General features: G+C 40.1%; 1 protein-coding gene across 15 annotated transcripts in view; it reads right to left on the bottom strand.

The window, feature by feature from the left end:
• BRSK2 (BR serine/threonine kinase 2) overlaps positions 1 to 14,458 on the bottom strand; it is a 409,910-nt gene that overhangs the window by 176,317 nt on the left and 219,135 nt on the right. For all 15 annotated transcript variants that reach the window (XM_081205131.1, XM_081205133.1, XM_081205126.1 and 12 more), the window contains exon 2: positions 11,072 to 11,166. In XM_081205131.1, the coding sequence (XP_081061257.1) occupies positions 11,072 to 11,077 (6 nt within the window). In that variant the 5' untranslated portion in view covers positions 11,078 to 11,166. The remainder of the gene's footprint in view (positions 1 to 11,071; positions 11,167 to 14,458) is intronic.

Here is a 14,458-nt window from a genome sequence, read left to right on the forward strand (position 1 = left end):
AACAATTCAAATAGTCAAAGACATGCAGCTCTTAAGAGTGTGCTGTGGCTATGTATCATAATCAATACTGACTTCATTTGCATCTGTCCAGAGGCTGAATGGCCACCTATCAGGAATGCTGCAGCGGCAGGTTTCCTGCATCAGTATGGAATTGAATTAGATCATTCTTTTTCATTTCCCTTCCAATTTTGTGATTATGTGTCCTTTTGTCCGATCCTGCATCAAGTCAGTTGTTCCATATGTAGCCCTATGCAATCACAACCCCACGTTAACAAAATTTGAACTTTTTCTAAAGGTTAGATACTCTGAATGCATATGCCCCTACATAAGGCGATAAGAGTATAACCTACCTTCCATACAGACAGCTCACTGAAAATAAAACTAGCTACTTAAACCCATTGAACAGGTATTAAAAGGACTTTCTCTGCTTCCATGTCCTGGCATTGTTCCATTCTCCAACTATATCATCACATGCTGCAAAAGTTATTTAGCATAGGCGATTTATTTTCTACTACTGCAAGAAAAAACTGGGTTTTAAATCTGGTGTGTAAAATATGTAGCATTTTGCAGAGGATTACAGACAGTATGCAATTAGATTGCAACTGCATAAAACAGGAGATTCAGAGTTCTTAAACTTTTCAGATTACCACAAGATAAAAAGTAAAACTGGCAGAAATGCTAATATGAGTAGTCTAAAATTAAACACAACTTTTACATGTCTTTGTGCATTCTTATTCAATTTCTGAAAGTTATAAGATATTAATGGCAGAAATCTCTCATGATGCATGTATAACCAAATGCTTAAGTGCAAATGCAGCATGGTCTATGCTGTCCTCAAAGAATGATTCCTGTACACACATACACTTAAGTCTTGGTTTCTTATTTTAAGTATTCTCTCTATTAAGCACTTAACCTGCACAAAGCCTTTTTTCTTTCCTTCAAAAACGCCACACTACAACCTTTGGGCTAAGTGAATGGGACTCCTTCCTACAGTGGTGCCCCGCAAGACGAAATTAATTCGTTCCGCAAGTTTTATCGTCTAGCAAATTTTTCGTCTTGCGAATCACGAAATCCCATAGGAATGCATTGAAAATCAATTAATGTGTTCCTATGGTCAAAAAAAGTCCAAACAAAGCCAAATTTGGTACAACAACAGTTTATTAACTGCTCTTTAAAGTCACACATACTGTAAAGAGCAGTTCAAAAATTGAAGGGAAAATAAATTAACTTTATAAACATGACAGAAAAACATTTAAAAATCAACAAAGTGTACAGTACATTTTCTAAGACTCTGGGGGACCACTCGAAGAAGGCTCCTCTTCCACTCTTTGCTTCTTGCTGAAGAACCCCCTCCTCAACTGTTCCCCCAGCCACCCACCACACAGAAATTCAAATCCAGAATTTTTTTAAAAAAGAGCAGAGTGGCCCAATGGTCACAGAAAATCATAAAAATGCAGAAAAAAACACACAAGCTTCCAGATTCTTGCAAACCCCTCCCCAACACCAAGTCCTTGAATTCCAAACACCCCAACCCAAAATCCAAAACCCCCCAAAAAAGTTTTAAAAACTTAACTTACCAAATGGCTGCAAAAGAAGTTCTGGAAAAGCTTCAAAGATCACCAAAGTCTTTAAAAACCTCAAAAAAGGCTACTATGTACACTGCGTTCTATGAGTTGCTCCTCGAAGTCAAGTCGCAACTGTATTAACAGTGTTAAGAAAAAGGAAACAAACTTGCAAGACGTTTTCGTCTTGCGAAGCAAGCCCATAGGGAAATTCGTCTTGCGAGGCAAATCGAAAACGGAAAAACCTTTCGTCTAGCGAGTTTTTTGTCTTGCGAGGCATTCGTCTTGCGAGGTACCACTGTACTTCCAGAAAGGTTCAGGTTCCACCAGGGGTGGCAACCTGAGTAAAATATTTTTTGGGGGGGAGGTAAGCCCTGTCCTGCATAATCGATCACAAGACACAGCACATGCACACCATTTGAATGGCAATACTTATCAACTTTGGGGCCCCCACTCCCCTCAAATATTTTATGAGGGGGTGAAGGGACCTCTGCCACTAGGAGTTGGTTCCTATAGGTTCAATACCCCCTGTGGCCAAATATGCTAGCTAGCTACCACCCATTGGAAACCATCCCAGCAGATTTAAACCATACGTTTCCAAGATGCTCCTCACATTCTGGAGGGGTTGGAGTCTAATTTTGTAATGAAGTCTGGAGTGAAAATGGGAGAGAGGTTGGTATTACAAACCTCTCTATTATGGTGGCATTTCCAGTACTTGACTTTCCACTTATCTTCCTCCACTTCAGTGGTTCTGAAACACATTAATTTCCAGAAAATTGTAGTGCCAGGGAGCCAGAGATGGCACTACAGAAACCTGCATGATGTGCCACCCCCATTGTTCTTGAATCCCTGAACAGGTAAGAAAAGCAGTCTCAGTTATGCTCATCACCCCCTAGGATGGGAAAAACGAACTACCACTACCATGAAGTAGTGTGCGGTAGGGAATCTCAGGAACATACCCTTCACAAAGGAATGCTGCTTTTGGGCTGAAAAGTGTTTCCTGGCCCTGAAGTAGAGAGACTATATGGTAGCACTTTCTTTTCTCTTCTTCTTCTTCTTCTTCTTCTTCTTCTTCTTCTTCTTCTTCTTCTTAAGTGAAGCTTTGTTTGTCTTCAACTCTGTTTCCCACTCTTTTGGGGTCAGAGGCTCTGCACATGCTACAACTGCATAACAAACTGTTCCCATCACTGCAGCTCCATGCTAGGAAAATCTTCAAGTTGTTGATTTCTATCCATCATTAAATCTGTTGAAGTGCAGAAGCTCTCATGGGTTAAAAAAGGTGGAGACCGAAGTATGTTTTCATGAAAGGCCATGTCAAAAGGGACAGATTGTGGGATAAAGTACTGGACATCAGGTTTAAACATCAAGGATTTAATTTAAAAGAGAAAGAAATGGACAATTACTTCCTTCCATTTTGCTTTTCCCGTGCGGTCATGGCTGGGTGGTGAGGGACACTGTGAGGTTAATGAAGGACAGAAGAGATTTAGGAAGGAAATTCTGGAACAGCTGAGAGAGTAGGAGGGCTGGGAGAAAATTCATCAAAGAAAAAAGGATAAGAACATTACAAAAGGGGATTTATTTCAGAGTCATTTGGAAGGAAATTTCAGAGGGAATAAAAAGGGCATTTAAAAATAGCTTTCACTCCCAATATTAGAGAGTTTGGTAAATTCATCCTATGTCCCATGGCACCGGCTTGCCTAGCATTAACCTACCATTACCCTCATGCAATATTAATTTGTTATTATTCCCTGGTAAGCAAAATACTAGCCCAGTCATTTGTCTGATATTCATGGTATATTTTAGTAATGCTTCAATCCAACCCATTGAAACCTTTTCTATGAAAACAGTTATGTACTTAATTCGTTCCGGAGGTCCGTTCTTAACCTGAAACTGTTCTTAACCTGAAGCACCACTTTAGGTAATGGGGCCTCATGCTGCTGCTGCGCCGCCACCGCATGATTTCTGTTCTCATCCTGAAGCAAAGTTCTTAACTCAAGGTACTATTTCTGGGTCAGCGGAGTCTGTAACCTGAAGCGTATGTAACCTGAAGCATATGTAATCTGAGGTACCACTGTACACTGTAACTTCCATTAGCCATAGCTATCAAAGAACTTAGTAAAACAGTTTCACCTAAGACTGTCACAGCTTTGAGGTGGCATTCAATCACACACCAGCAATTTCAGGTTGAGAAATTATAGCTGATTGTGAGGTCTTGCTTTGTATGTATTTATTTAATTGCATTTAGAAATTGCTTCCAATAAAATACCTTGAAGCAATTTCACAATCAAAATGTCGGCAACAAAAACAATTGCACAATTTTGTATATAAAAAGCAGCAAACCCACTTCCCCAGGAGATCAGACTTCTTGCGATAAGGAAAGTGACAGGAAAATGCACTGGGAAGTATGCGATAACATGTAACCTCCCAGCAAACAAATCAGAATTAATGCTCAATAAACAGGTTTGTGTGTAAGTGACCTGAATATTTCTTGGTGGTGATCTGGAGCTAAGCACTATACAGGGCATGAAGATGAAATGGATGCTCTGTGTCCAGGGCATAGAAGAATCTGCATGTACAGAACTACAGTGGTGCCTCGCAAGACGAAAATAATCCGTTCTGTGATTCTCTTCGTCTAGCGGTTTTTTCGTCTTGCGAAACAAGCCCATTGAAGGATTAGCGGATTAGCGCTATTAGCGGCTTTTAGCGGCTTATCTGCTGATTGGATCAGCTGATAAGTGGCTTAGCGGCTTAGAAAAAGGGGGGGGGAGGAAAAAAAACCAGCAGGAACTTGCAAGACATTGTCGTCTTGCGAAGCAAGCCCATAGGAAAACTCTTTCGTCTAGCGAGTTTTCCGTCTTGCGAGGCATTCGTCTTGCGGGGCACCACTGTATATAGTTACAGAATGCAGTTGGAGGATGTTCCCACATGGCAAGAACTCTGAGCCTAGGAAGGGTAAAGCATCAGTAGAAAATCATCCTAACCTTTGCTCTCTGATCTGTTAATGTGTAGAGAGTTTATGTGTGAAAGAGCATTCTGTCATGAGGTCTTTCACCTGGCCTTCAAAGTGATATGGTCCCAATCGCTCTTCTAAATGTGTAGGCCAGCACTACTTCTTCTTTTTAAGAGAGAATAAAGTCAAGGGACAGTGTTTATTAAAGAGTGGAGGCAGAAAGGAGACCTTCATAGAAACAGAAAACATTAGGTGATGTCTCCTCTACAGATCTAGAATATGTTTTGCAGAAGAAATTAAAGGGAAGCATGCAAAACTAATACAACAGGGTGGTGCAATCCAGACCGAGGGAGCAATATGGAAGACATGGAGATTTTGGCATGTAAGCTTTTGTTGAGTGGAGGAAGCAAGAACTAAAACCTTATGGGTGGAAACAATATACTCTTTTGAGCACAATGATGGAGAGTGCAAGGGGAAATTATACCAAAAGGAAGATGGAGTCAATAGAGAAGAAAGGGGGAGGGGAGAGGAAAAAGAAGCATAATGTGATCATAGTGATGGGAAGGGAAGGAAGAGCAAAAGCTACCCTCTTGCCCTGCACAGGTTGTAAAATGGAGAGAGAGGATTATTTAAGGCACACTTATTTAGACTAGGAAAGAGATACCAGTATTAACCCAGTCATTGTCATAACAATTTTCCCCTCACCTCCAGACAACTTTCATATATGGCAGAGGATCACTCCAGCACTGTGTCCTATTAGTAACTCAGACTCAGGCTGTGTCTCAGTGATGGAACTTCCCAGACAAGACTGGAAAGGTTCCCTTTCTGAAATTCTAGAGAGTTGTTGCCAGTCAGTGTAGGCAATACTAAGCTTGATGGACCAATGGTGTGAATCAGTATACCATAGTTTCCTGTATTCCTAGCAACTTGCACTGGAGTGGCCAGAGAGAGAGCAAAGGGGAGTACCACTCACAGACAACTGAAAATCCACAATACGCCAGTAACATGTATGGAATTTACACAAGTCTTTAATATTCCCCCCTCTCCAGAAATCTCAGTCAATAAAACCTATTGTACACAACCCATAATGTTCCAGAACACATAACAACAATGTAAATTAAGTTCACCACATTGATTTCATTTCAAATCAGAACAACATGGTTATAGTGGAAGCGGATGAAGAAAGATGTGTACAAAGTCCTTAATTGGTTACTGAGGTTGTTGTTTTTATATAGCCTTCTACTGAAATCTGCTCTCAGATAATGTGTTGCATTGCAAAGATGAATCCTAGACAGTTTCCCAAATCTGTTTACAAGCTTGCGGTACTGAACAGATGCACACTCTCAACAGATGTTAGCATTCAGAATCCAGGCATGGCAGCTTCTTCAAAACAGAGCAATGTTGATTTGTAACTAAATCTCACTTAACCCAAAATGCATGCACCTTCAGTTTTTGAGCCTGAACTCTCAGAGGAATGTTGCAGGCTAGGCTTCCACAAAAGTGCAGTACCCAGCTTGTACATGGGTTGGCAAGAAGTGAAGATGGGAGCATCTTATTCATATATTGGATGCACTGAAACAATATGTCTGGTATGGTAGGGAAAAACCTGTATGGTCCAAGGAAGAGCTAAACAATTGAAAACTGAACCTAGGGCAAGTTCTTCTCATTCTCAGATCAAGTGGATTCACCTAACAGCTAACTATTAGCCAAGGTCTCCACTCTTCTACTAGGAGTAACATAGATCCTACAAGGTTATTTGAACCACTTTGAGGGTTGTTGTTTTTTTTACAGTCAAGTGGTATATAAATTTTATGAAACAGTAGAATAAAATAAAAATTATTGCCCAAGTAGAAGGACATTTAAGGCACCCCAAGCCACAGGTATTTGTGAGCAATAGGCATGTTGAATTGGTACACCCAGCATCTACATTTGAACTACTTTGCCCCAGGTATCTCTGCTGATCTCTGTTCCTCTAAATAAGCTTATAGGATCAACATGGATGATCCACCAGCAGCAGTGACATATATTAACTACCCTTGTAGCAAGCTCCCATGCTGTGATGAGCCTCTGCTATGACATACTTGCTGTTCAACTTTCTGTGTTGGTACCTAGAAAAACCTTTAGAATTAAGAAGTAAGCCAAAGTGTACTTGACTGAATGGAAGGAAGGATGTCAGAGGAAGTGCTTGCTGCTTTATCAGCTCCAGAGTAGTAAGAAAATATGGAATAGTGGCATTGCCCATCTTCATTATTTCATACTGTCTTAATGAACCAGGAATGTTAGAACATCATGTCCTATCTTTAGGTCAGACATTAACAGACCGTGATTAAAAGACCAACAATGACTTAAATTGCCTTTTTAGACTCTCAAATAATGTACTAACTGAAGCCTCAGTGGTACATGAAGGAATACAAAATCCATTTTCTTCCAGAATGTGACTATACAAAGGACAATGCCTGATTGTCACTGTGTAGCTCTGAACACGTAAAAGTGAGATGTCTGGGGTTTAGGTCAAACCAGTCTTGAAATCTGCTCAACTGAATCAATTCACCCATCATTTTAAATTTAGAGTGAGATGTCCTAGGCTTGTTGACAGGTTTGCTCTCTCGACAGGTACAGCATGTGTTCATGATTCTTGCTTAATTCCCCCTCTAAAGAATAATTTGAAGTGCAAGAAGTTGTGGGTGGGATGGGAAAAAAGGAGGGAGTCTGTCTTCTCTGCACAAAAACAACAACACACAATTATCCAACTTCTTTAAATGCTCAAACAGATGACAAGTGAGCAAGCTCTCAGTGCCACTTGCAAGTTCCAGATTTTAAACAACACACTCTCTTTTACAGTCAGTAATAGATCCCCAAGCTTCCATAGAGCAGGAAAGGGAGTCAGGAAAAATAAACCCTACAAACACACATGCACGCACACATTATTTTTTTTATCTCTTTGAACTCAGAGGATAGACTCTCACTCATAAAGTTATTCTGAGATAAATGGGTTGTTATTGGAATACAAACTAGGGTCGCAGAGTAGGGAGCATGAATGTTTATGTGCACTTGAGTTCTTTGATGAGTGCCAATCATTTCTGCAGTTTGTTCGCCACCTACGTGCTCTCACACATGCAACACAGACACGCACACACTCCTAATCTGCTCTCCTCCAGAAAAACAGAAAGGCTTAAAATGGGCACATCCTTAACCCTCAAAATAGTGGCTCAATGTATAAGCACATTCATATCCCAGTGAGAACAATAGAAAATACATGTGATAAGATGAAGATTTGATAGCTTGGGTGTGGTTTGTTTATTTGTGGCAATTCCCCCCCCCCCAAGTGCTATTCAAATCTCCTGGGTGAACATCAATATGACAGCACTGACAACCAATTAATCATGAAAATCATCATGCCACACAAGCAGTCCTGGTGCTGGTTTTTAATTGAAGACTGACACCCACTCACACCCACAAACTCCCACATACACACAAGGTTTTTGTTGAGTAAAATAGTATTCTAAGGCTGTGGTTCTAAATGTACAAATGTATGTATGCTTCACTGTCCAAAGATGTGGTGATGGAACTACCTTAGCTTATTTTTACAAAAGGAATCAGACAAACAGGGATGGTCCTATCACTGCCGACTAAGCCATGATGGAGAAATGAAATCCTCATGTTCTGTGGCAGGGTAGCTCTGAAAACCAGACACTAGAGACAAAACTATTAGTACTATTCATCACATTTCTTAGTTGCCTTTCTAAAATAAAAAAGACCCAATGCAACTTACAGAACTATAAAATATAAGAGTTTAAACAATAAAATAGCAATCAATCTATGTAATACTAAAAACATACACACCATAAAAAAGTTAAAAGAAAAACTGGCAGAATATATAATTAACCAAAAACAAACAGAAAAATAATAAGTAAAAAAAAAACCCCAGCCCATTACATGCCATCAAATGGCCAGAAGCAGAAGAAAGTTTTAACCTGACACCAAAAATATAGTGCAACCTTTTGATACCTCTGCACTCTGCTACTAGGCTTTCCAGAAGAATCTGGTAGATCAGTGTTAGCAACAGGTTACTGGACCAGCTGGACCTTTAGTCTGATCCAGCAAAAGTCCTCTTTTGCTTTTCTGTAAAGATCCTTTTTAGAAAGTTTCCACCTCCGTTTACACTGTACTTTCAACGTAACATCTTAATAGGGAACCACTTCATCACCCTTGTGGAGAGGTTCTAAATGCATGTAAAACTTGCCCATTTGACCAGAGGCAAGACCCGAGTCTCCACTTTGCTCAGTTCAATGGAAGCATGAACTGAGGACATATTTTACTTGGGATAACCTGAAAAGTTGTCTTCTTAAGTACAATATTTGAGAAGCCATGATGTGAGAGATTGCCCACAACATTTTGTTAACAGTGTACATTGTACAGCTCTTCTTTTCTTGCACTTCAGGACACGTAGAACCTCAGGCTGTTTCACTTTCAACCTTGACCTGAACTGCTTTCAGCAGCAGTAGCAACGGCCCATGGTACTGGCTGCGAATTGTAAGCGTACTAAGAAAAGATTTACTTTAATAGGCACAGCAGGCTTGCATGACTTTCTCTTCTACAGAAGTGTAGTGCCAGAGAAACAATTCTGAACAAATTTACACACTTATTCTAGCAGAGAAATGATAATTTATGCCTGGCAAGGGTATAACTCTCCCAGTGAATTACAAGGGCCTCAGAGTCATACCTTTAGTCAGCTGCTCGACACCAGTAATAAAGGCTGCTTGGAAATAATATTACAGAATCATCTTGAAAGCAAGAGCTGTGAAAAATGTGTCTGAATTTAGCAAGCTAGGAAGCCCAAGTGGACACTCAGAGAATAATCCATATGCCTACACTTAGCAATCCACCCACAACCCAGTCCCTTAGATAGGGCAATGCAGACTCAAATGACACATTTATTGCAGTTTCATTCTCCACCATGCCTGCCCATGTATCATCTCCACAGCAGCAGTTCTGTTAATTGAGACCAGCTGCTTCAATTCTGAATTATTCTCTCTAGAAATATTGATAGTATTACGTTATGATTAGAAAGCACTTTACCAAATGCCTCTCAATTCTGCACTGCTCAAATGAAGAGCAGCTGCAGAAAAAAGGGGCCAGTTCCCTGAATATACAAAATAAAAAAGCTTTAGCCGCAAAAAATAAACTGAACTAAACTGGGTAGGAGAGTGAGGGAAAAAAAGAGGTAAATACAGTCAGAGACAACCAAATGCAACGAAAATCAAGCACTTGCCTCAGTCATTTTGCCTGTAAATACAGTGGTGCCTTGCAAGACGAAATTAATCCGTTCCGCGAGTCTCTTCGTCTTGCGTTTTTTTTGTCTTGCGAAGCACGGCTATTAACGGCTTAGCGGCTATTAACGGCTTAGCGGCTTTAAGAAAAAGGAAACAAACTCGCAAGAACTCGCAAGACGAAACGTCTTGCGAAGCAAGCCCATAGGGAAATTCGTCTTGCGGAACGACTCAAAAAACGGAAAACTCTTTCGTCTTGCGCGTTTTTCGTCTTGCGAGGCATTCGTCTTGCGAGGTACCACTGTACGGTTCCTAACAAGAGTTTAATATATTTATTAATATGTAAATTAATGGTTTACATATTTTCACTAGTGTATCAGTGAACATAAAATATTGGACTCCATGAGTAAGTTGACATTTGGGAAAGACAAATACTCTCCACTAATCTGCTGCCTGGACTGGACATCAGGGGCTGTAAGGATGCAACATGCTTATAAAGACCATTATAAAGGAAAGGATATTTCTTAAAACCCATGCAATAACCAAATTGTTCCTAAATTCATCTAGAAGTAGAATAGTTATTTTCTTTCTAACAGAAGTTTGTTAGGGGTGAAGAATTTAAATTTTAAAAGCACAAACAGAAAAGAAGCACACATTCTGGTAAAGACAGAGTAGTGGTATCATCAAAAGTATTCCATTAACAATAATTCTATTAAATTTATATTCCAGCCATCCCTGATATACACTCTTAGTATTGTTAGAAATAGGGAATGAAACAGCCTTTCTCAGTCTCATTAAGCCTGAACAGGTCTCTCACTGATGCAAAATCTAGTTTCAGAGCATTCCTATGCCAATAGTGAGCCCAGAAGACTCAGCCATCTATAATGAGGGAAATTCCAACTTCAAAGAACAAAGGTTCTCCACAGAAATAATCACAGCCCAGGACCAGATGCTCACATCTGTCAGAATAATGCAACTAGAACAGCCCCATTCTTGTGGTGTAACTTAGATCAACCCAACCTAGACATTAACTGCATTACATTAAATTACTTTGCCACTACTGGACATTAATTTTTGTTCTTAATTAAAGCACATGCACACACACCCCTCTTTAATTCCAGTCTCCCCACCCCCAGTCCTGAATTAATAATATTATGCAAAACACAACCCTAGCACTGACAGGGATGTTTGTTAAACATAATTAAAGATATTAATTTTGCATGGAAGAGAAACCACTGAGCCAAAAACTTTTCTCCCTCTTTTTTCCAGATCTCCCATTAGAAAATTACCTTCATTAGCACTGACTCGCTGAGCTTCTCTCTGTTGACAATTTTTATAGCAACTTTTTGACATGTTACACAGTGAATCCCCAACTTCACAAGCCCTGCAAAAAGAAACAGAGAGAGAGAGATGGTTAGCGGCATACTCAGTTATCATGCTATGCTGGCATTTTACTCAACCATCTTGGATATTTATATATACTTTTCATGCTGCTGGTCCCTCTTTTTTACAGATGTGAATAGCAAACACATTTAAAACAGGTCCTGCAGAACAGACATATCCAAGCATCATTCTTGGAATTTCTCATGTCTTAATCAATAGTGGGCTAAAAAAAAGGTTAGTCTTTTTCCATTCCCTCCTGATCTGCTGCTAGATCAACCAGAAGACTAGCTTGTTTAAATTATTTGAATTTAAATATTTTTCTTGACTTATTCCAAAAACTTGCAGCAAGTAACAATGTTAAAATATCATACTAAAACCCAAAATGTCTTACAGTTGATCCTATGTATCTTTATTTAACAATAAGTCCCACTGAGTTCAATGCAGCGTTCTTTAAAAGCCTGCCCAATGCACACAGCATCCAACTGTAGGGATGACAGATAAGTTTCATTCCCGTATCTGAATTCTAGCTCCTCATGTCACCAGTAGCACCTCTTCTAAGCACTACAATCTTACTTCACACCAGATGCTGTGGTGCCTCAAATGAAGGTTGGACACTAAAAGGCTACCTGCTACCTGAATGATTTAAATGTCTGGAAAGGGTCCCTTTTTACATTCAAGTTCTCCTTTATCTCAGTTTTGAAAGGTTCACATCATTCTATGAGCAAAATCGCCTAACTATCATTCATAGCTCATGAAGCAAAGCACTGCCTTGACTTCCAATGTTTACCCCTTGAAGCTTCCAAATGTTTTGTGGATTATTTCAGCAGAACTATCTAGCACAGCCACATTATTCAGAAACCAGGATATGGAGAAAGTGTTTAAGGTTACAAAGCACCAATCTATATTACTACTTTCCTTCCTGAACTACTCAGTTGGATTGCTGTTCCCTTAAGTCACAGAATCAGAATTTAAACTTAGCTGCTCACAAATCAAGATGGATAGCTCTTTCTTGGGCTCCTCTTAAATATATATATATATATATATATATATATATATATATATATATATATATATATATATGTAAAGTTACAACTGTCTTGTCTCACCGCATGTATATCTTCAAAAGGCACACTAGGTTCCTGGAGCATCACAACACTATGAAACAGTCATCTTGTATATGCCAGAGTCTAAGGGCATCAAAGAAAAGCAGCCTGACTTAGGGAATGTCACTGTACTATTATATATTTTTAAAAAACATTATAAAAAGAAAATTCTCATTAACCATCAATTTGTCAGACATGCAAAACAGACAGACACAAACCAAACATGGTGGTGGTGGTGGGATATTTATTACTTACTACCAAAGGGCTGCTTAGCTGCAGCTGTGCAAGCAATGTCTGGGTTTGCATTCATTCCAAGCTAGCAACACAGAGCTGGCTTGTTCTGATCTACCCCCAACAGGGCAATTTTCCAACCCAGAGCCCTTACAAGTTGAAGACTGATGAAGGATTGGGTCAGCTTTCCTTAGACACTAGTGCCTGAAAAGCCTTTAAAGTGGCACTCTGCAGAACAGTCAAAGATTTCATACTGCCTGAAAAGGCAGTGTTGGAGGCAGCATGCACTGAATACCAGTCACTGGGAATCACAACTGGGAAGAGTGTTGCTGTGCTCATGTCCTGCTTGCAGGCTTCCCATAGCTATCTGGTTGGCCACTGTAGGAAGGGAATGCTGGACTGATTCAGTAGGGATCCTCTGATCTTATTTTGTTCACTACAGCCAGGACAAGTGCTGCTGGCACAGGAATGGCCATGGTAGCTTCTTAGTGCTCTGCTTGTGGTGACACAGGAACTGTCAGTTGTGCTTTTGCCCCCAAATCAGATCATGCACATTGGATCAGCCTGTAAAACAGCTGCTTAGAAAGAGAGATAATTTTGATGCCCTGTAGAATAGCTTATTATTCTCTCTCTTCTGCCCTCCAACAAAATATACTTATATTAAGCAATTTGCTCATGCCCCTAAAAAAGCTTAATTTCTTGTTTCCCATACTTCTTGAGGGATGAGTCTTCTTTAAAATTTAAGCATTTAAAAAAAGAAATAGAATGTTCCTCTTTTCTTTGTCTTTTTGTTTTGGTGCTGGATCACATCTCCAATATAAGTATCAGCCTCCATGTAATTCCTAACTATCGAATCGAATCAGGATATATGTACACAACAACTGACTAGAAAAATTGGAACTGTTGAATTTTTGCCTGGTCATTCACCTCACACTGTAGTGTAAAATACTAATTTCTGCAAAGAACATTCTTACACTGACTCACTCAAGCAATTCTCCGTCACATAGTAATTAATTAAAACTGTATGAAGTGAGTGATTCAGACAGCTATGTTCACTGAAAGTCCACCTGGATATTTACTACACTTGTTGCTGTTTTGCATTTCTGCCTGAAGATTTACTACATTGTTCATACTGACAGCAACAGACATCTGGATTCTATTATCTACTGAATTTTTTGTGGTTTTGTCTGGCAATCCTTTACTGTCCAGTCCTAATAAAGCAGAGCCCGTAGGTAAGTCAGAGAGGTTGCAGATCTAGGAAGCAATCTGGGACAGGGAAAGAGGACAGGTAGGAAACAGACAATCGTGGTTCAAAAGTCTAATTAGGATTCCGGAGAACAAGGGGGACTGGTGGGAGGTTGTTCAGGACCATGGACAGAGCCGAGAGAGCACATTATTTGTAAAAAGAAAGCTCAGACTCAACTAAGCCCTTTTATGCTCCCTGAGCCTGACTAAATCTCTAAGTCTTTACACCCCTGCTGAAGAGTGTAGAGCCTTAAAGGCAGCCCTCTGGCTCAAGCCTAGGACACCATCATCTCTTCATGAGTACATGGCAAGTGCAAAGCTGTCTCTGATGCTTCAGTTTGATGGAGTATGATGCATTTAGAGGCGTATATGCTAGCCAAGTGGGCTTAGGGGTTGCAGTCTATGGGGATCCAGGCTGTAGGGCATCTCAAGCTTAGGGGTTTCTGGTTCAGTGGTGGGGCTGAGGCTTCCTGCCTCCTGAAACAGCACCTCCCCTCACACTCTGTTTGAATCCAGACCATTGCTGGATTTTGGTGTCATGACACTTAACACTGCTCCCAGCTCTCTCAGTCCCACCACTACTATGATTTCAGTGACTAGAAGCCATCTGCATTGCATAAGATGCCCATACTCTTCAGTTAGATAGGGAGTCATTGTAATAATACATACTGCAGAACGAAAGGTCTAGAGTGCAGTAGTACATGACCATTGAAG

Source organism: Podarcis bocagei (assembly GCF_964188305.1).
Source record: "Podarcis bocagei genome assembly, chromosome: 1".
Lineage (NCBI taxonomy): Eukaryota > Metazoa > Chordata > Lepidosauria > Squamata > Lacertidae > Podarcis > Podarcis bocagei.